This window comes from Triturus cristatus, chromosome 3_2 (assembly GCF_964204655.1).
Source record: "Triturus cristatus chromosome 3_2, aTriCri1.1, whole genome shotgun sequence".
Lineage (NCBI taxonomy): Eukaryota > Metazoa > Chordata > Amphibia > Caudata > Salamandridae > Triturus > Triturus cristatus.
Window position 1 is genome coordinate 1199217302 of NC_140584.1, and position 23704 is coordinate 1199241005.

At 47.1% G+C, this 23704-nt stretch overlaps 2 protein-coding genes across 2 annotated transcripts in view; both read right to left on the minus strand.

The window, feature by feature from the left end:
* The window catches only part of LOC146859437 (adenylate cyclase type 10-like), a 357025-nt gene extending 340871 nt beyond the window's left edge, over window positions 1-16154 (minus strand). The window contains exon 1 of the mRNA XM_085646984.1: window positions 16070-16154. Coding sequence (XP_085503110.1) covers window positions 16070-16140 — 71 coding nt within the window. The 5' untranslated portion in view covers window positions 16141-16154. The remainder of the gene's footprint in view (window positions 1-16069) is intronic.
* Window positions 16155-16192: 38 nt separating this feature from the next.
* The window catches only part of LOC146859441 (adenylate cyclase type 10-like), a 78060-nt gene continuing 70548 nt past the window's right edge, over window positions 16193-23704 (minus strand). Inside the window, exons 4-5 of the mRNA XM_085647167.1 lie at window positions 16330-16458; window positions 16193-16249 (exon numbers count right to left, since the gene is read on the minus strand). Of these exons, the coding sequence (XP_085503293.1) occupies window positions 16193-16249; window positions 16330-16458 (186 nt within the window). The remainder of the gene's footprint in view (window positions 16250-16329; window positions 16459-23704) is intronic.

The window sequence follows — 23704 nt, forward strand, 5'->3', positions numbered from 1 at the left end:
AGTCTTGCCTCAGAGGTGCGAATACATCAGTCCACCCCTTAGAGAATCCACGCAGTCTTCCCTCAGAGGTGCGAAGACATCGGTCCACCCCTTAGAGAATCCACGCAGTCTTGCCTCAGAGGTACGAAGATATCAGTCCTCCCCTTAGAGAATCCATGCAGTCTTGCCTCAGAGGTGCGAATACATCAGCCCACCCCTCAGAGAATCACGCAGTCTTGCCTCAGAGGTGCGAATACATCGGTCCACCCCTTAGAGAATCCACGGAGTCTTGCCTCAGAGGTGAGAATACATCGGTCCAGCCCTTAGAGAATCCATGCAGTCTTGCCTCAGAGGGGCGTATACATCAGTCCACCCCTTAGAGAATCCACGCAGTCTTGCCTCAGTGATGCAAATACATCGGTCCACCCCTTAGAGAATCCACACAGATTTGCCTCAGAGGTGCGAAGACATCAGTCCACCCCTCAGAGAATCCACACAGTCTTGCCTCAGAGGTGCGAAGACATCAGTCCTCCCCTTAGAGAATCCATACAGTCTTGCCTCAGAGGTGAGAATACATCGGTCCGCCCCTTAGAGAATCCATGCAGTCTTGCCTCCGAGGTGCGAATACATCAGTCCACCCCTCAGAGAATCCACGCAGTCTTGCCTCAGTGGTGAGAAGACATCAGTCCACCCCTAAGAGAATCCACGCAGTCTTGCCTCAGAGGTGCGAAGACATCAGTCCTCCCCTTAGAGAATCCATGCAGTCTTGCCTCAGTGGTGCGAATACATCGGTCCACCCCTTAGAGAATCCACGCAGTCTTGCCTCAGAGGTGCGAAGACATCAGTCCACCCCTTAGAGAATCCACGCAGTCTTGCCTCAGAGGTGCGAAGACATCAGTCCTCCCCTTAGAGAATCGATGCAGTCTTGCCTCAAAGGTGCGAATACATCTTTCCACCCCTTAGAGAATCCATGCAGTCTTGCCTCAGAGGTGCAAAGACATCGGTCCACCCCTTAGAGAATCCACACAGTCTTGCCTCAGAGGTGCGAATACGTCAGTCCACCCCTTAGTGAATCCACGCAGTCTTTCCTCAGCGGTGCAAATACATCAGTCTACCCGTTAGAGAATCCACGCAGTCTTGCCTCAGAGGTGCAAATACATCAGTCCACCCCTTAGAGAATCCACGCAGTCTTGCCTCAGAGGTGCGAAGACATCAGTCCACACCTTAGAGAATCCACGCAGTCTTGCCTCAAAGGTGCGAAGACATCGGTCCACCCCTTAGAGAATCCACGCAGTCTTGCCTCAGAGGTGCGAATACATCAGTCCACCCCTTAGAGAATCCACGCAGTCTTCCCTCAGAGGTGCGAAGACATCGGTCCACCCCTTAGAGAATCCACGCAGTCTTGCCTCAGAGGTACGAAGACATCAGTCCTCCCCTTAGAGAATCCATGCAGTCTTGCCTCAGAGGTGCGACTACATCAGCCCACCCCTCAGAGAATCACGCAGTCTTGCCTCAGAGGTGCGAATACATCGGTCCACCCCTTAGAGAATCCACGGAGTCTTGCCTCAGAGGTGAGAATACATCAGTCCACCCCTCAGAGAATCCACGCAGTCTTGCCTCAGTGGTGCGAAGACATTAGTCCACCCCTAAGAGAATCCACGCAGTCTTGCCTCAGAGGTGCGAAGACATCTTTCCACCCCTTAGAGAATTCATGCAGTCTTGCCTCAGAGGTGCAAAGACATCGGTCCACCCCTTAGAGAATCCACACAGTCTTGCCTCAGAGGTGCGAATACGTCAGTCCACCCCTTAGTGAATCCACGCAGTCTTTCCTCAGCGGTGCAAATACATCAGTCTACCCGTTAGAGAATCCACGCAGTCTTGCCTCAGAGGTGCAAATACATCAGTCCACCCCTTAGAGAATCCACGCAGTCTTGCCTCAGAGGTGCGAAGACATCAGTCCACACCTTAGAGAATCCATGCAGTCTTGCCTCAGAGGTGCGAATACATCAGCCCACCCCTCAGAGAATCACGCAGTCTTGCCTCAGAGGTGCGAATACATCGGTCCACCCCTAAGAGAATCCACGGAGTCTTGCCTCAGAGGTGAGAATACATCAGTCCACCCCTCAGAGAATGCACGCAGTCTTGCCTCAGTGGTGCGAAGACATCAGTCCACCCCTCAGAGAATCCACGCAGTCTTGCCTCAGAGGTGCGGAGACATCTTTCCACCCCTTAGAGAATCCATGCAGTCTTGCCTCAGAGGTGCAAAGACATCGGTCCACCCCTTAGAGAATCCACACAGTCTTGCCTCAGAGGTGCGAATACGTCAGTCCACCCCTTAGTGAATCCACGCAGTCTTTCCTCAGCGGTGCAAATACATCAGTCTACCCGTTAGAGAATCACGCAGTCTTGCCTCAGAGGTGCGAATACATCGGTCCACCCTTTAGAGAATCCACGGAGTCTTGCCTCAGAGGTGAGAATACATCAGTCCACCCCTCAGAGAATCCACGCAGTCTTGCCTCAGTGGTGCGAAGACATCAGTCCACCCCTAAGAGAATCCACGCAGTCTTGCCTCAGAGGTGCGAAGACATCTTTCCCCCCCTTAGAGAATCCATGCAGTCTTGCCTCAGAAGTGCAAAGACATCGGTCCACCCCTTAGAGAATCCACACAGTCTTGCCTCAGAGGTGCGAATACGTCAGTCCACCCCTTAGTGAATCCACGCAGTCTTTCCTCAGCGGTGCAAATACATCAGTCTACCCGTTAGAGAATCCACGCAGTCTTGCCTCAGAGGTGCAAATACATCAGTCCACCCCTTAGAGAATCCACGCAGTCTTGCCTCAGAGGTGCGAAGACATCAGTCCACACCTTAGAGAATCCACGCAGTCTTGCCTCAAAGGTGCGAAGACATCGGTCCACCCCTTAGAGAATCCACGCAGTCTTGCCTCAGAGGTGCGAATACATCAGTCCACCCCTTAGAGAATCCACGCAGTCTTCCCTCAGAGGTGCGAAGACATCGGTCCACCCCTTAGAGAATCCACGCAGTCTTGCCTCAGAGGTACGAAGACATCAGTCCTCCCCTTAGAGAATCCATGCAGTCTTGCCTCAGAGGTGCGAATACATCGCCCACCCCTCAGAGAATCACGCAGTCTTGCCTCAGAGGTGCGAAGACATCAGTCCTCCCCTTAGAGAATCGATGCAGTCTTGCCTCAAAGGTGCGAATACATCTTTCCACCCCTTAGAGAATCCATGCAGTCTTGCCTCAGAGGTGCAAAGACATCGGTCCACCCCTTAGAGAATCCACACAGTCTTGCCTCAGAGGTGCGAATACGTCAGTCCACCCCTTAGTGAATCCACGCAGTCTTTCGTCAGCGGTGCAAATACATCAGTCTACCCGTTAGAGAATCCACGCAGTCTTGCCTCAGAGGTGCAAATACATCAGTCCACCCCTTAGAGAATCCATGCAGTCTTGCCTCAGAGGTGCGAAGACATCAGTCCACACCTTAGAGAATCCACGCAGTCTTGCCTCAAAGGTGCGAAGACATCGGTCCACCCCTTAGAGAATCCACGGAGTCTTGCCTCAGAGGTGAGAATACATCAGTCCACCCCTCAGAGAATCCACGCAGTCTTGCCTCAGTGGTGCGAAGACATCAGTCCACCCCTAAGAGAATCCACGCAGTCTTGCCTCAGAGGTGCGAAGACATCAGTCCTCCCCTTAGAGAATCCATGCAGTCTTGCCTCAGTGGTGCGAATACATCGGTCCACCTCTTAGAGAATCCACGCAGTCTTGCCTCAGAGGTGCGAAGACATCAGTCCACCCCTTAGAGAATCCACGCAGTCTTGCCTCAGAGGTGCGAAGACATCAGTCCTCCCCTTAGAGAATCGATGCAGTCTTGCCTCAAAGGTGCGAATACATCTTTCCACCCCTTAGAGAATCCATGCAGTCTTGCCTCAGAGGTGCAAAGACATCGGTCCACCCCTTAGAGAATCCACACAGTCTTGCCTCAGAGGTGCGAATACGTCAGTCCACCCCTTAGTGAATCCACGCAGTCTTTCGTCAGCGGTGCAAATACATCAGTCTACCCGTTAGAGAATCCACGCAGTCTTGCCTCAGAGGTGCAAATACATCAGTCCACCCCTTAGAGAATCCATGCAGTCTTGCCTCAGAGGTGCGAAGACATCAGTCCACACCTTAGAGAATCCACGCAGTCTTGCCTCAAAGGTGCGAAGACATCGGTCCACCCCTTAGAGAATCCACGCAGTCTTGCCTCAGAGGTGCGAATACATCAGTCCACCCCTTAGAGAATCCACGCAGTCTTCCTCAGAGGTGCGAAGACATCGGTCCACCCCTTAGAGAATCCACGCAGTCTTGCCTCAGAGGTACGAATACATCAGCCCACCCCTCAGAGAATCACGCAGTCTTGCCTCAGAGGTGCGAATACATCGGTCCACCCCTTAGAGAATCCACGGAGTCTTGCCTCAGAGGTGAGAATACATCGGTCCACCCCTTAGAGAATCCATGCAGTCTTGCCTCAGAGGGGCGTATACATCAGTCCACCCCTTAGAGAATCCACGCAGTCTTGCCTCAGTGATGCAAATACATCGGTCCACCCCTTAGAGAATCCATGCAGTCTTGCCTCAGAGGGGCGTATACATCAGTCCACCCCTTAGAGAATCCACGCAGTCTTGCCTCAGTGATGCAAATACATCGGTCTACCCCTTAGAGAATCCACACAGATTTGCCTCAGAGGTGCGAAGACATCAGTCCACCCCTCAGAGAATCCACACAGTCTTGCCTCAGAGGTGAGAATACATCGGTCCGCCCCTTAGAGAATCCATGCAGTCTTGCCTCAGAGGTGCGAATACATCAGTCCACCCCTCAGAGAATCCACGCAGTCTTGCCTCAGTGGTGCGAAGACATCAGTCCACCCCTAAGAGAATCCACGCAGTCTTGCCTCAGAGGTGCGAAGACATCAGTCCTCCCCTTAGAGAATACATGCAGTCTTGCCTCAGTGGTACGAATACATCGGTCCACCCCTTAGAGAATCCACGCAGTCTTGCCTCAGAGGTGCGAAGACATCAGTCCACCCCTTAGAGAATCCACGCAGTCTTGCCTCAGAGGTGCGAAGACATCAGTCCTCCCCTTAGAGAATCGATGCAGTCTTGCCTCAAAGGTGCGAATACATCTTTCCACCCCTTAGAGAATCCATGCAGTCTTGCCTCAGAGGTGCAAAGACATCGGTCCACCCCTTAGAGAATCCACACAGTCTTGCCTCAGAGGTGCGAATACATCAGTCCACCCCTTAGTGAATCCACGCAGTCTTTCCTCAGCGGTGCAAATACATCAGTCTACCCGTTAGAGAATCCACGCAGTCTTGCCTCAGAGGTGCAAATACATCAGTCCACCCCTTAGAGAATCCACGCAGTCTTGCCTCAGAGGTGCGAATACGTCAGTCCACCCCTTGGTGAATCCACGCAGTCTTGCATCAGAGGTGCGAATACGTCAGTCCACCCCTTAGTGAATCCACACAGTCTTTCCTCTGCGGTGCAAATACATCAGTCCACCCCTTAGAAAATCCATGCAGTCTTACCTCAGAGGTGCGAATACATCAGTCCACCCCTTAGAGAATCCATGCAGTCTTTCATAGTCTTTGCTGTAGCTGGGATGTGTGATGTATTAGGCACAGTGTGGCTAAGCGAGGGGGCCTTGCATGGGGTGAATGGTGTCTCTGTTTATGCCTGTACCAGAGGATAGTTTCACTGAGGGGTGTTTTTGTCCCACTGTGGACATGACAGTCTCCGCATCTTCCATCCTCGGTCCAAAAACCCTCTCTGTGGCTGTCTCGTAGACTGGGTGCCACGCATCTTGTCCTCTACTACATCAGTTAGTTTTCAGTTGATTTTACCCGCTTGTGTGTTGTGCTCAGAGCTGCCTAGCAGTCAGAGGACATTGGCTGAATATGTCTAGGGACACTCCTCATAACGCTTGACCAGTTAGACCCAGTCCTTCCAGTGTGCCCCAGCTCTAATGCCTGGGATGAGGATATATGAAGCACATTGTTCCGAAAGGCTGCTTCTCTGGTTGGCTTTGACTTCCTGTCAGTATCCTAAAAAATGGAGAAATATTGTCCTCATGCCCAATAACTCTTCAATTTACCCGGGCTTTGAGAGCCTTCTGTGCACCAGTGGAGAGAGTATCTGCCAGGGACAGAGCCTCCTTTGTAGCTTTCACCCCGCCAGGCTAGAGTCAGAAGCCTGGTGCTATGCCTCAGCTGGACCCATCACAATCAGAAGCCTGGTGCTATGCCTCAGCTGGGCCCATGACAATCAGAAGCCTGGTGCTATGCCTCAGCTGGACCCATCACAATCAGAAGCCTGGTGCTATGCCTCAGCTGGACCCATCACAATCAGAAGCCTGGTGCTATGCGTCAGCTGGACCCATCACAATCAGATGTCTGGTGCTATGCCTCAGCTGGACCCATCACAATCAGAAGCCTGGTGCTATGCCTCAGCTGGACCCATCACAATCAGAAGACTGGTCTTATGCCTCAGCTGGACCCATCACAATCAGAAGTCTGGTGTTATGCCTCAGCTGGACCCATCACAATAAGAAGTCTGGTGCTGTGCCTCTGCTGGACCCATCACAATCAGAAGCCTGGTGCTATGCCTCAGCTGGACCCATCACAATCAGAAGCCTGGTGCTATGCCTCAGCTGGACCCATCACAATCAGAAGTCTGGTGCTATGCCTCAGCTGGACCCATCACAATCAGAAGCCTGGTCTTATGCCTCAGCTGGACCCATCACAATCAGAAGCCTGGTGCTATGCCTCAGCTGGACCCATCACAATCAGAAGCCTGGTGCTATGCCTCAGCTGGGCCCATCACATGTGCAGATCCAGTCATACTCCTCTCAGGGGTTATCCCTGGTACATGTCAATTTGTATTGACATGTAGGCCACAAAGACATCCAGAATTAGATACCCTGGTCTCACCTCTGGGCACTAGAGACAGTCACTCTTCAACATCTCATCACACCTGAATGGCCCATGCCTGTCTGGCCGCATGATGTCAGCACAGTGACATGGGTTCACATGTTTGCAGGTAGTTACGACCCAGTGTGCAACCTCCCAGGCACTGGGATGCTTCCGACTAAGGACACAGATTTCCTCACAATGGTCTTTGCTGTACCATGGTATATCATATTTATTGTAAAAATAATCCAAACAGATAATTATTTATATAGATATATAACCCCTAAAGCCTTGAACAAGTGCTATGGATAAAACACCTGTTGGGAAAGTCCGTTCTGTGGGCATCACTGCTGTTGCACGCCAGGAGGGGGGAGCGGACCAAGGACTACAGGTCCCAGGCTCCCTATGGCCAGTACACGCCACCAACATGTTTCCCGCCCGGAGACGGTATTTAAATCTTCGCGGACTCCCGCAGCGCGGGACGTGCGAGGGCGTGCCCTGGCCGTGCCCGGGCCAAGGGTGGGCCCATCTGCGCCCGTCAGCGGCAGTCTAAGGCAGGGCAGGGCCATCCCCCTTGGTTATTACATCGGGCATAACCACACTTGGCTCCAGGTCCCGGAATAGGACCGGCAATCACCAGGAGGGCAAGATGGTGAGATCAATTTTCTTATTCCTCCTTTCGTACTTTAAATTACTTGGATTTGTGACAATTACCTTCCCACTACCGCTATAAACCCTCCAGACTGTACGTTGAGTGGTGGCTGGCGTTTCGGGACAGCCCAAAAGAATTTGTCAAAAGTTGTTCCTTACTAATTACTTTTAAGCGCTAACGGCTACGTTTTTACCTACACACCCAGTTTGATGTTTATTCTAGCTATACTTGTCTTTTTAAAGATTTATAGGAGTATAGATACCTGCTAGTGTCCAGCGACAATGGGCAAGTGAGTCTGTGTAGAAAAGAAACAACAGGCTCCCCTCAAGCCAAAAACCAAAGCCCAACCTGCCTTCATAGATAGGATGCTTGAGAAGGTATTAGGTGCAGTTGCAACAGAAATTGTGCGGACAGAGAGACGACTATCTCTAACCCCAAATTTGGAACTCCCTCTGGAGGATCTAGACACATCACAAGCCTCAGGACCCCTGCTTACCGACATCCCTGGGGGTCAATCATCTGCAGTGGAAGCAATCATTATCGAGCAAAGTAGGGAGGATCCACAATCACGGCTCATTATTTTTTTTTTTTATAAACGTTTTATATAAACTTTTTATTGAATCAAATCACAGTCATCAGTGCAGATCAAAGACATATCAGTTCGAAAACACAGTGTTGTAACAGCTAAGTATCACTTAACACATTCAGTAAGGGCATCATAATTCAACTCTTCGGCGCATTGCCATATCTTCCGTGGGTGATGTGCAAATCTCGCCCCTATAGGAATTCCAGTGTTTCCATTTTCGATCTCATTTCTTAGGGCAGCCTCGAATTTTATAAACTTCCTTCTCTGCTATCATGCAGCGATCTAATTCCGCCACCCAGCCAATCGTTAGGGGTCGTGTGGCCGAGCCCCAGGACATTGCAATAGCTCTCTTCACTAATACGTACCCCAGTGCCACCCATTGTTGTTCTATTTCAGTCAAATCTGTGACCTCCCAAATGTTGAGGATCCCCAACCCTGGTATCAGGTCAATCTGTTTTCCTAGCGTGAGTTTCATTTTATGGGTTGCCTTGTCCCAAAGGGGCGTATCATGGGGCATGTCCAGAGAACATGGTAAAAAGTACCAGCCTGACCACAGCCTCTAAGGCATAGTGTGTTTGTCCTACGGCCCAATTTAGCGCTGCTCATTATTAAAGGGAATCCTAAACCACAAGCTAAAACAATGGCCAGAAGGAAGAAGGTGACGAGAGAGAAGCCAGATGACAGTGGTACTGGGATGGGAGGTTCAGCAAATAGCCCCGAGCTGGTCATTGAACAACCTGTCTGGGTTACCAAATTAGTGGTGGATTTGCAAATTCAAGTTAGGGCCATAGTCCAGGATGAGCTCAAATCCCTTGTAAATAGGATGAATAAGATGGCCACCCTGCTCAAGGAACTGACAGGTGACAGGAGAGTAGTTGACAGGGGGGTCGCAAATGGGAATGACGGGACTGACATTGGACCAATAGCACTGGTTGAAACTAACGGTAGAAGGGCAGCCCCGTCCCTCACACAGAATGATGCCCCGGTTTTTGCCGTTCCTAACCGGGAGAGACAGCAACCCATTACCCCTAGTAGAGCCATTTTAGATAGACAGAGACAGCACATCACAATCCCAAACAGACCCAATCAAAAGCCTTTAATCCAACAGCCCAATAAGGAACGGCAGTCGAATAAACAGTGGGCGGGTGTAGGACTCAATAAGCGCGCAGAAGCCTTTAACAAAAATCCTTCCCTCCCAGTTATAAATGTACCACCTGCTTCTATTCCCTATGTCCTTGTTCTCGTAGGTATCCCTGAGCTTCGAGGGGGCCAATATGAATCGCACCAGGATTTAAAAAACAAATGTTTGTTCTGGTTAGCTAACCATAGACAATTTATGTATGATGATGCAGGAGAGATTTTAACTACATGTAGATTTGACTGGCTTGGTTGGAGACTGAAGGATATCTATGGTGATTGTATAGTGATAAACTTTAGAAATCCGTGTGTTGTCCAAGATATTTTAAACCGAGACGATGAGAGCCAGATGGGTACGATCAGAGTCTTGCCGTTGCGTTATTTTGATCCCCCAGAGAGAGCCATCATGCAAGAAAGAAAACTGGCTGGGGCTGGAACCTGGAAATACACATTCACCATGCAGCATCCCTAGACCATCATCGACCCAGGCAGCCAATCTATAATATTCCTACATCAAATAGATTCCATGGCCTAGAAAGAGTCGATTGACTCGAGCCCGAGGGTACAGGACCCGGCAATCTATGGGGTGAGAACCAGGTGGAAAATGTTAGGGAGCGAAAAACCAGTGGGAGCATGAGCGGCTCCCCAGGGAAGAAAGAGGGTCACAATACAGCCATAATCAGCAATCAGTTCCCTCCAACAAACAGTGGAACAGTTAAGAAAGCTGCTCTAAGGCTTTGCGAGACCCTGCCTTCCCCTTCACCCACCATTGAAGCCGTTGCTAAAATGAATACCCCGGATCCATCAAAGCTGCAAGTCCTATCCTGGAACGTCACTGGCCTAAACTCCAAGATAGATATTCCACATTGGGGTCACTTTATTGACCAATTCGAAATCTGTATGTTCCAGGAGACGTGGGCAAGAGAGGAAGTCTCAAACTGGGTTTTGCTATTTTTGGCACTCCTGCAACATCATGTGGCAAAGGGAGGCCCTCGGGTGGATTATGCACATGGGGGGTGTCCACCTCAGCTGTACAGCCAATAAGATAGAAACATCTTCAAACAACATCTTGTGTGTCCTCCTTCATTTCCCGCCAAAGATTACTAATGCACTAATTAAAGTGTATTCAAGACCAGTTAGATGTGGTCAGGAGTCAAAAACTCTTGACGAATTAATTTCCTTTTTAGCCAGCATCCCAGATGAGTATATGGTGATTATAGGAGGGGATTTTAACTGTCAGTATGAGCTATTAGAAAGCATATATAAGGATGGACCTGTGAAGAAGATCAGTACTGGGCTATCCCAGAGTCTACTAGCCCTTTAGTTAAAGTTTGGTCCCCTCTGGCGATACAGATGAACTCTCTTGTCTTAAATCACTGACTAAGGGCATGTAACGGAAGAACAAAGTCCGATTCTCTGAGCAATTTCACCTTCAATAGAAACGGGCGAGGCTCTCTATTAGATTACATCTTAGTCGATTTAAAATCTTGGCATAGAGTACTCGACTTCAAGGTCAAGACGTGGCATGATAGTGATCATAATGCCCTTGTATTGGAGCTAAACGAGTTAAAACCTCTGAGTGACTCAGGGTAACAGGACCCAACCAATGCTAGGCTGTCTCTTAACACTTGTGGGAAGAGAGTCTGGTGGGCTGACATACACCAGACTCAAGATACGCTAGGGTCCCTGTATGAAGCTATTATTCCTGCCCTTTTGACTGCAACCAAATCTGTCTCTACTAATGGCATCACAATTGATTCACAGATGGTAACCCTGAATCATACCAGCCTAACGTCAACTTTGTCCGATTTTTTTTCTTTCCCTTGAAAGCTATCAGGCCAAATAGGAAACCTCCGCACACCTGGTATAATGCCCAATGCCGAATGGCCAAAACAGCCTTGATTTTAGCCATCAGGCCAATGACCGCCCCCTAATTAAATCCAACAGAGCGGCCTACCATTCAAGCATGAGGGAAGCATAAAAAGGATGGGAAAGAGACAAGTGGGACACTCTAAGAAGTTCGCTGAGTTCCCATGACATGAGGATATTTTGGAAGGTGGTCGACACAGGCCAACACAGGTACTTCTGATGCAAAATCACCAATTGAACCAAACTTAGAGGCAGAAGTGTGGAGGGTCCACTTTGAGTCCCTCTACACGAGGTCTGAGACAGTAGATGGCGCAGTATTGGTTGATTGCCAGACCGCACCCATAATCATCCCCAGGACCAGTGATGCTATCCCGTCTATAATACCCAAAGAGATAACGAGTGCCTTAGATAAAATAGCACCAGGTAAGGCGCCAGGACTGGATAAGATTCCTGGGGATTTATTCCGCAGTGAACCTTCAATTTGGGCGCCTGACCTTTGGGTTTTATTAAATGCCATCTTGCAAGGCTAGTTGGCCCTGAGCCGAAATCATTCCAATTTATAAAAAGGGCTCCCCCGTTGTTACCTACAAAATATAGGCCCATAAGCCTCATTGACATAAGCCAAAAGATATTTGCGCGAGTGCTGTTGTTTCGGCTTCAGAGTTAGATGAAGGAGCACAAGATACTCAGTCCACACTGGATCAGACCCTCAGGCTACACGCTACAGGTACTACATTGGAAGATCGTGTGCGTGGAGGGTGGCAGTCTCTACCTAGTATTTGTAGACCTGGGCGGTTCTCTGTGAGATTGAGGTTCCGGTATATTTATGCCAAATCTTGAGGCGACTGCATGTAGGCAATTATGCCCAAATAAGGTACGCCTCTACTAATGGCATCACAATTGATTCACAGATGGTAACCCTGAATCATACCAGCCTAACGTCAACTTTGTCCGATTTTTTTCTTTCCCTTGAAAGCTATCAGGCCAAATAGGAAAGATTCCAGATAGGAAGGTAAACTCACAGCCCCTTTTCCTGTAGAAAGAGGTGTCCGCCAGGGATGTGTCCTCGCCTGAACCTTTTTAGCCTGTTTATAAATGGGTTAGTTGATTTTTTACTTATTGAGAAAGACTTGGACGTCCCTAAGACGGCATCATGCAAAGTTCCAGCTATGATGTTTGCTGACGATACCTTATTGCTATCGAAATCTCCTATGGGGATATGGAGGGTATTCAATAGATTTGATGCCTTTTGTAAAGAAAGAGGGTTTGAGATTAACCTCCAAAAACGAACTTTATGGTGTTTAACTCAGCCAAAAGTTTCCGATCAAATCCATCCCTTAATGCCAAACCCCTAGAGAGAGTATCTGCTTTTGATTATCTCGGCATAACTATCACAGAAACAATGGATTGTGGGGCACAAATAAATAAATCCACTCTCAAATTAGCACAAACAACAGGGGGCCTAGCCAAGGTTTTTCGTAAATCCAGTCACAAGCCCATGAGCCTAGCCATAGAAATATATAAGGTTTTTTTGTTGCTCCGGGCATCTCAAAGCAAGAAAACGGTGGCTGGTCCAGATCTGCAGAAACTTGGGAACTAGGCGCTGCTCTGAGGCCTACAGGATATTGAAAAATGATACTAGCCTCCCTATAGCTTTTTCGGTAGCAGGTTTCTATTCCCTATCTGGTGCGCTCGTAGAGCACTCCTGAAGTCAACTCAAAAAAATGAATAGTAAAATTAGAAATGAATGACTATGATGTAACCTCTGTTCACTCCCTGTTTAACGATGACACTCCAAAGGTATTAATTGTCTAATCTCGAATCATTGTTATGATCTAATTTATTCATCTTAAATAGTTATTCACCGTTATTTCGGATTGATGCCTTTGAAATTCGAATGTAGATACCAGCGAAATTAAAACTCTGATTCGTTAAGTCTGAGTGAACTGTTTTGTACATTTGGCACAAGCACTTTATAATCGTCATTATTACCCCCTATTTCAGATCGTTACAGTGACTCATATGAAGTGAACCCCTTAACATCTAGCTGCTACCATAGATTGGACTGTATTTTATAATATTTTAGGCCATACTCGGCTATGTTTTTTATCTACTTTTTATAATTGTATGTATCTGGCTTGTTATATTCATCTTTTAGGAAATGGAATGTGATATGTGTGCTATTTTATTTGTGCTTTTATGGTCAAACTGGACAAAATAAAGCTATTACTGAACTGAACTGATTAACCCTAAAGCCCTGAACAAGTGCCATGGATCAAACACCTGTTGGCTATTTCCAGATGTTACAAACGCACAGGTGGTTGGAAGATAAAAAGCAGACACATGAGAAGGCTCTTGGAATACCTATGCGCCTGCGCCTGCGTGCTTTGCTATTCCTACAGAGCGAACGTAACTGGCAAGACATGAAGTGCTGTACGGGAGACAAGCCCCAGAGAGGTGCATCAGGGGAGCACTGAAGGAACAGGTAGCACTAAGAAGGTAAAGCTACTGAAGGGGTGAGATGTCACCCCAACCAAAGCAGTGTTCTTAGTAGAGGTCGGGTTTCCTTTGATTCCTCAACAGTACAGAGGGCTGGTCTTGTGTTGTCAGCGGCGATGCTGTTCTGGGAGTCTTCTGAGAAGGCTTGTCTTCTGGGCTCCTCTTTACTGCAGTGTTTGGTTTCTAACCTTGTGATGTTGGAGCGCCTTGTCTGATGTTCTCCTCCAGATATTCTTAATTGTTTGGCTAGGTCGATAGTGGTCTTGGTGCAGAGGGCCATGTATGTGACGCAGCTGATCTTGAAGGTAATATAGGGTTGTATGGTAAATCAAAGTAACTCCTTTAGCATGTGGCTGATGCAATTGGTTTTCAGTCCCTCGTAAAAGGCATCCTTGAAGGATTTAGGGATGCAAGAGTGATCTATGGAGTACAGTTGAGCATGGCCTTGCCTCCATCTAGATGGGGGAGACTAGGACCTGAAATGCCATTCTGAAGTCGTCTCCTTGTAGGAACGGTTTGAGAGAGAGCGGGAACCATATAGTTTGGTTTGCTTGGCATTGTGAGAGGTCGGAGCGGCAGGTGGATCGGCAGGTCATGTTCATGGTATTTGCAGCAATGTTCTGTGAGTGGTTCCCCACAGTGGTGCTCCTGGATCCAGAGGTCCAATTCTCATGCTCACATGGGCGGCTGGATCCTAGAAGGGCTTCAGAGTTCTCAGGAATGGGGGAGTCCAGTAACTGATTTGGTTGCTAATGTGAATGATGCTCTTCTCCCCAGATTCATCTCAAGGGCAAGGGGATTGGATGCTTTTTCCTGCCCCAGCTTTGAGGGATGTTATGTTTTGCCGATTGAAGTTCATAGAGCTCCCGTCTGTCATAGGATTATTGGCGCTGCGAGGTAATTCCCTGGAGATGGCACTGAGCACTGCACACTTTGCATGCTTGTCGGAGTGGCCGGGTCTTAAAGTCCAGGATGCTCTATGCTCTTCCCCTATCCATGGACGTTGAGCCGAATGGCCCACAGGGAGCGCGTTTGCTGAGAGAACTAGCTATTGATGTGCAAGCTTCCAGGCAATGTTCACTCTTGAGTCTTCTTCGCGTTACTGGAGGTCGTTTAGAAAACGGTGTCCGGCAACAAGACGTGCTCGTGTGCTTTGTGGATGCTGTGAACCCCCTTCAGAATGGCTGGTCACTGGGTTTGAAAGGGACTACTTTATGAATCCAATGGGTAGAAATGAAAGTGCTTAGAGAAAGTAGTGGAGATTGCAAGTCTCAGGGATCTCTGGTTGCTAGGGGGATCTTTTATTAGTTCTGGATCCGGTCGCAAAGCGCCATGAACTGAGTTCAATTAAGACTCTTTCCTGGAAAGGTTTGTTCTTAGGTGCAACATTCATCTGCTAAAAGGTTTGGAGAGTTATGCTCTCTGGATTATAAACATCATTTTCTGATGATTTTTTCTGACAGAATAGTTCAAAAACGTTGTCCTTCTTTTGTGTTCAAGGTTTGCTCTACTTTCCATTTGAATAAGATTCCTTTACCCAATGTTTTCTCCAACTCCTACTTCTCTGGAATAAGTCACCGTTTATGCTTTGGATGTAAAGAAGAGTTATTTCAATATATCTCGCGAGAGTACCTCCTTTCTGGAACACAGGTGCTCTTTTTGATAATTCTGGCGCAGGTAAGAAGACGTTTAAACTTTCCTTCCACAGCCTTAGTCATTGGATAAAGTCTCTGGTTGGAGTGGAGGTTCTGTCAACAAGGGAGTCACAAGGTCCATCATTTTTGGAACTGTGCAACTAGCAGCCAGGTCCTCTTTGCTCTGTCCATTCTCTTCCGTCCGGATCATTACAAAGGGGTATGTATGGTCTCCAGGAGGAATGGGGAGGAGAAAGGATCTATCTTGCTTTTTGTCAGGATATGCTAATGGTGGGCACAGTCATTATGGTCCCTTGACAGAAGATTGAGATTTGCTCACACCTTTCTTTTCTTACGAGAGTTTAGCTTTTTGAAGGTCTGTCTATTGTAGGCATAGAATACTCATAAGGTAATGACCAGAAAAGGGACGAGAAGACTCCAAGCAATGGGATTACCAGTGAGTAATTGAAATGAAATATGAAATACCAGCATTTGTACAGTGCACAGCTACCTCGGGAGAAGTGTCCTGGCACTGGGGGCCGTCGGGAAGATTAAGCGAGCTATTGCCCAAAGTCACATGGTGCTGGGCTAGCCTGCTGCCAGCGCCCCCGATCGAACATTGAACCCCGTGGTCCGGAGTCAGGCACCCTGGCCGCTGCGCCACACCTCTTTTGCTGCTGAACCCCTGACTGCTGGTTGTCATCCCCTCCCTCAGACCTAGCTCAGGCCTCTACGGTTTCCACTCACCTGTGCTCCAGGAAGAGTGCCTGAAACATAATCGGAAGCACAGCGATCTCCAGAGCCGGGCTGTTCAGCATGCCAGCCAGCTTGTGTGAGCGGTACCCTGAAATGCAGTAAAGGGGATGTAGTTCAATCACAGTAGACCACAAAAGCATGAGATACAGGAAAAACGGGGCAGCAAAGTACCTACCGAACTCCACAGCCTGGCTCAAGTTACCGAAACACAACTTGGTGTTGGCCATGGCCTTCGCAAGCTTGGCCATGACGAGCAGCCCATCGTTGGTCATTGGCAAGTACCTGCTGCGATCCATAGCCATCAGCTCATACCTCTGACAGCGCTCCCTGAAGCCCAGGATCTGGCAGCACTGAAAACAATCCATGTAGGCCAAGATAATCTGCAAAATGATAAAAGGAAAGAGATGTATGAGAGAGGCTTATCCAAGCATTCGAACTATGACACAACAGCTTCTAGACACTTTGCAGAGATTCAGTAAGAGTGGAATTAGGAGGTCTCAAAGCAATTTGCTAACCTTAAAACATCTGCTGCAGCTGTCCTTTTATATCCATTCCTTGTTAAAACCTTCTTACCTTTGGATCAGAACTCACACCTATACTAAACTAGTCATCTCAGTTCTCTATAGTGAGAATATGTGAAATAAAGTACCCCTTAACCCATGATTCTTATTATATTAACACATATTCTACATACGCACATTGCAAGGCACTGCACTGATCCAAAATTCTTTGTTTGAGCCATTATATTCCTTATGATACATCATCTCCCCACCATTCAGTGCTTAAAGTAAACTTGACACTTTACCTCCAAACAGCAAGTATGGTGACAAGGGGGTTTAAAAAACATATGCATGCATGACATTTATTGTGCCCAGGAATGTGTGAAATTTGTCACTCAATATGACTGGTGTAAAAGAAAAAATGAATGTGTCATTTGCGGCTGGAAATCAGTGTTCAGAATTCCGAGCTGCCTCTGTTCAGAAGTCCTGCTCTGCCACCCAACCAGAGGGTTATATTCTATATAGGTATCCCAATATAGGCTCGGGTAACATCTCAACCTTTCACCTATATAAATCCCTACATTACATACCTAATGGGCTGCTAGGACTGACCCTTTACCTAGTTACAACACTGCACACAGAACGTGGGGTTTTCCCTGAACAAAAAGCCTCATACAATATGCATGAGGATCCGTGGATTCGTGGAAACTCAGCAGGACTTCCATCTCCAGTATAATAACTATGTACAAGGTTAATTCCCGACGTCATCCTAAGTCCCACAGTGGCACAGCAAGGTATTACCCCTGGGGATATTTAAACATCACATCTTGCTGAAGATAGGGAGAAGAGATCAGGACTTCCATGCCGACACACTGAGGCGAGACGCTGAAGCCCCTGCATGCAGATACTCCAGCTCGCAGTAGTCTGACATCCCTTGCGGGGTGTCCAACCCAAAACCAGGATGGGGTCCAACAGTTTCTCACTTCAGGTAATGGGGGTTGACTCTATCCTAGAGGGATTCTTGTCTTAACACCTACATACATACTAGGTATACTCATGTACATCTAGTTCTGGTAGCATCATAGGAGTACGCATTTTATTATCATGTATTTTATGTACTTGCTTATACTCATGATTATAGCAAGGTGGTAGAAATCTACCATCCTTTTACTTTCTTAGTGCTTCTAATCCTTTATATCTGTTACTGTCTAGTGATTGTTTCAGCACACCTATTTTACACTAGAATAACGACTGTTCAACAAATACTTATTGAAAACGTCCCTACTGTTTATTCTGTGTATCTCTCTGAAACTAAGTGAGCACGAGTGACTGAGCGAAAAGTAGTACACTGTTTCTACGGTAATGAGGGATCAGGGTTCTCATGTTCGATAGTTGCCAAGAACTATACTCTCCTTAGTAAAAGGGGTTTCTAGTGCCACTGTGAACCAGCTGGTATACAGGCCAACATACCCGGTGGGGGTGTCTATAATCAGTATGACACCAATCCTGCAATGAATGTTGTCCAAACGCGCAGATCCTGTATAGCTTTTATAGGAACTAGATGGCATGGCGCCCTCAACATTGGTTGGGTACTTATTTAATGGTCAACCTGAGTCGTTCAGTCGTGCTATTCTCAGGTTTCCCTACTCACATTTTCCCAGAGACGTCTGGAGTGGGAGGTTACAAAATCCGCCACAGCTGAGTAGGCTAAATCCTATGTATTGGCTGTTGGTTTAATCAAGCTTGAAGGACACATTGTTCCTTTTGTGCATAACACCTTATCTCAGTTCCCTTGAAAGGCTCTTCTAACTTAAAACAATGACTGTACAGAAAGATCCTGTGGTTCAATTACATCTCTCAGGAGAAGAAGATGCAGATGCAATACACATTTCAGAAAATGTTAGAACTGCCATCACCCTAAAACTAGCCGCATACCGTTTAATAGGGGTGGGCAAGTAACATTTGTGATTGAGGCACATGGATCATTTAGAACAGAGGCATTCTATTCATGGGTTACATTCCCAAAGGCGAATGCATTAACAAAGACATTTCATTACTACACAGAAGATGAAATACCAAACCAATATTGTCCCTACGAGGACATTGAATTTCCACTCACTTACCATGAACATTTATACTGGTTTAAAGACGACCTACCCCATACAAGAAATAGAATAAGACTCGGTCCACTCGGAAGAGACAGAGCAACATTGCCAGTATTAGCGGCCTACACACCACATCCTGACATTGACACAATGCCAGGAGGAGAGTTACTTACTCAGCATAAAGAATTAATAAAACTTTACAGAAACATGACACAGTTTGTTATGAGAACACTCACACTTCAGCCAACACCGGCTACACAAACAGGACCACTCCAAGCTTGTACGATGAAAATTACACCACAAACATTATACGCAATGATGGGTAAATTGCCCACTAGACGTGAGCAAATGCCTTTCTGGATAGCTCAAAAAATAACACAGCTAGAGGCAGTATTTCCACACACTGGTCCACACGAAAAGCATAGAATGCTAACAATTTGCTTGCCAATGGGGATAGCTCCCCTGATAGAGGATTGTACTTCTTAGGGTACAGTCTTCGCTGCAAAATATATCAGGACTCACGGTGTCCCTTCATTAGCAGTCATAGCAGACATATTGAGACAGATACAGAATGAGTATGGATTAGAACCTGCTCTGAAGTTAGGGATAAAGTTATTAAATAACTTTGCCCAGGTTCCAGCAATAATATTAGCAAATATTAAAGGGGAAGCAGCATCAGTGGCAAAACGCCGATGCCTGAGAGATTTCACTCCTTTACAACATGAGACAGAATTACCCAAAATAATTGAAACTGCTTATGCAGAATTAGGTAGAGATAGTTTGGGAGCTAGACCAGTAAAACCTCAACTAATGGGGAATCCTGAAAAGGACACCTTTGAGCAAGCACCTGCTTCTTCAAAGAAGAAATGGGACAATAACAAACTAAAAAAGAATAAAGAAAATAGATCTCAATCCAGAGGTAGATATCCTCAACAAGTCTCTCCAAAAGTAAGTATAACCTTAGGAATAGGGACAACATTAGAAAACGCAACAGGTATCAGGACACTGATACACGTTTCTTTCGTTCCTTTCAGGGTTCATCAAAAAACTCTGAGAGAGAAGGACAGTCGGAACACAGAGAGGAGGAGCGTACAAAATCCAGAGACACGCCACGCGCTGCGGACTACGCACCTAAGAAAGAAGAAAAACAAAAACCTAAACCTCAATTCAAAAAGAAGAACGTAGCAGGTCTCAAGATCAGATATGGTCAGAATTCTGAAAGACTCAACTACTGAACGGGGAATGGGCTCTGACGATGCTACACAGCGTAGCAGAAGTAACAATAGCTCGCTAGAGCCTGATGGAATTTCTGGTGACAGCGGAGTTGAGTGAACATATCACGGTGGAAATGCCTGATACTAGGGTAAGCGTCCCACATAGGTTACATGAGATCAGTCCGGATGGAGGGGGACAAACCCAGGAAAATTAAAGCTCTTTTGGGAGAACCTAATTTTTGTCAATGACATTTTATTACCTGAAAATGATTGGCTGCCTGCTATTGTTATGGATTGCCCAAAAGTGGAAAACAATAATTATGCCAGCTTTTTCCGACCTCGTTTCCCAATATTTAAAACATACATATGCACGGGAATGGGCAGTAGCCCTTGCTCCAGCCCTATATCGAAACCATGCTGGATGGGATGAAGAGTCAACCCACCATGTGATACCTTCATAATCTACTCCAACTCCACTGGGACAGTATCCCATAAAGCAAGAAGCAAAAAAACTGGCCAGGGAGATCTTAGATCAACTTAAATACCAGGGGGTAATTGAAACTTGCACCTATTCAATAAATAACCGTTTGTTTCCGGTAATGAAACCTTACAATACATATCGTCTAGTTTTAGATTACAGACATCTAAATTCAGGCACAAAAACATTTGCAGTACAAAACGCATACAGTGCCGCATTAATGAAATAACATTGTGCGCAAAAAATACAAAACAACACTAGATATCTCAAATGGATTTTTCTGCCAAAATATAGCGCCTGAGAGCAGATACTTGACAGCATTCTCAGCACTAGGGTCCCAGCGTCAATTTTATCGACTCGTCCCGGGATATAAAAATAGCCTGGGGTTGTTTTCCGCCAGGGTAACTGAGTTACTTCAGAATCTGGATGAAGAGGCATTGCGCTATGTAGATGATATTTATCTTACGGATGATTACCTGGAGGAACACTTGATAAGGGTGAGCAACATCATTTTTACAAATATAACTTCAAAACACCAAAAAATATCACACCTGAGCATCCTGTTTTTGGGATATGACCTTTCAAGTGAAGGGAAAAGCTTGGCAGCCAACTTTTTAGAAAAGTGTGCGCTGTTTCAAGCTCCAAAATTGTTGAAAAATTTACAGTCCATACTTGCATTCCTGAATTTTGGGAGAGCATACATTTTGGATTACGCAGAAAGGGTTAAACCTTTCTACGACCTCATTAGACCTGACTTTTCAGTTAGGCAATGGACACATGAACATACAGATACACTTTGTTCACTCCAAGCTGACATGATAGCATCAAAACACTTACAGACATGCGTAAATGTCCGCAACCTGGTGATCCGTATAGTTACGGGGCAATCGGGGTACACATACCTCAGATATAATGAAGGCTAAACAGCACCCATTGCTTACAAATCACACCTGTACACAAATGCGGAGATGCGTTTTGCAGCCACAAAAAAATTCTGACAGCAGTACAGACTGCTGTAGTGGGAGAAAGAGCACTGACTCAGGGGCACCAAATAATTGTCGTGACTCCAGTACCAGCCTTAGAGGCTGCGACAAAGGCAAGCATTCCTAACGCTAAAGCGTTACATCCGAGATGGATACAATGGGCTAATTCTTTCACTGCATCAGATGTAGAATACAGATATGATCTAAATCTGAAAACACAAGTATTTCTGCAATATGAACAAGAATATCCTCTCCATAATGAAATAATGCCTCTAGATCAGTATGAATACATATTTACACTGACAGATCTGCACAACTGGCCATAGGAAGTAAACAACAATACAGCGCCGCGTGTGCGATTGTTAAAGATCATATGCGAGATGGTAAATTCCATCCAAGCTGTACAAAGACTCAGTCTCTAGGAGACTGCATGGCTCAGTTAGCAGAACTAAAAGCTCTTTTACTGGCGCTGATAAATACGGATCGAGGATTCCTTACACTAATCGTGCGCGATTCTTTTTACTGTGTCCAGTCATACAATGAATATCTTCATTATTGGGGACAAAATGGGTTTAAAGACTCAAAAGGTGGCACAATTAAGTACAAAATGCTATCGGAACAGGTAGCTGAATTGAAAAACGAACTACCAAGAGCTCATGTGATACACACGCTGAGTCACCAACGTGATGGCGTTCACGTTGAAGGGAATTAATTGGCTGATGAAGCCACGAAGGGGGCAGTACGAACTGCGTCCGCAGCTGCAATCACTCGTTCAAAAACGAGAATAGACGGACAGATAATGGTAGCTGTCATTGCTTCACGCAAGGACAACAAAGCACTTCCGAAAGGTTTCCACTCAAGTACTCATACAAGTTAGATGCAAACAAAGTTCCATTTGCTCAGATTCCTGGAGTGGGGGATAGAGTAATACCAAATATGGACCGCTGTTTAGGCTTAAAATTAGCTGCACACGAGGGGTTGGGTTCTGCAAATGCAGGATTTACGGTGACTGTTTCTTTATTGAAACAATGTTATTGGTGGCCAGGGTTAACAAAGCAGACAAAAGACTATGGGGTCCATTAGAATGGCGGTCGGACTTCAGTCCGCCCGCCACCCTAGCGGTGCTGGGACCGGCCGCCAGTGGTGCGGCGGTCCCGCACTGCCAATTAGGATGCAACCGCCACCATGGAAGTTGCATCCCGCATATACAACATTGTGGCAGGCGGTGCTGTGAGCAGCACCCACCACAATGTAGTTAATGCATGTTGTGCATTGGCATGCACAAGGTGACAGGCACGGTGCGGTGCCTCCCACCTGGTGTATGCCAATGTAGAGGGATACCATGGGTACCCCCCAAGTGCAGCCCCCAACAACCCACCCCGGGGGCCCACAACTGGCCCCCAAAGCGATTCCCGCATGCCCTTCCATGGCGGAGTCTCCGCCATGGAAAGATATTCCACCATGGAAAGATAACATCATGCTATGGATGGCGGTGCCTGAAAGGCACCGCTACCATATTGCAGGCCTTTTCCACCCGGTAGGGAATTGCGCCAATTTCCTACCGGCGGAAAAGCGGCGGACTGTCTTTCCATCTGCCGCGGTACCCCCACCCATGCTAATGTGGCGGGGGTAAAAGGCCGTCCAGCAGGGTGTTTTGACAGGCGGATCGCCACCGCCGGGGGTGCGATGGCGATCCGCCGGTCATGCTGATGGGCCCCTATGTCTTAAAGCACGACATCTGTCAACAGATGAAGTGCTCCACCCTAACACATCCAGCACAGACACCATTGTTAATATCAGACAGACCTCTGGCGTGGGCCTATTTGGACCACTGCAGCCCCTTACAATCTGATGGGGCCTACAAGTACATAATGGTTGCAGTGGATTCCTGCTCAAGATTTCTAAGGGTGTGGCCTTAGCACTTGTCTGACGCTCGAACTGTTATCAACAATTTGCGAGTCTTTATAGGAACATACACAGTTGGCACATTACTTACCGACCGTGGCCCCACGTTTAGCTCTGGGGCTTAAAAGGAAGCCCTGGGAGTTTTGGGTGTAGCATTGCGGTACTCCTCTCCGTACCATCCAGATGGAAATTCGGTCATGGAGAGGAAAAATCATGACTTAAAGCAATCATTAACAGCTAGAGTATTAGGCACGGATGGTAGTTGGGTCAATCACTTATATGGGGTTCAGAGGGCCTTAAATAACATGCCAAGAAGCTCTCTAGAGGGTGTCACTCCTTATGAGGTCCTATTTGGGACAAGAATGTGTGTACCTGATCTTGATTGGGAAGGCACAGTGGCAGATGATAAACCTTTTGACATCCATAAACGTTTGGCTGTTT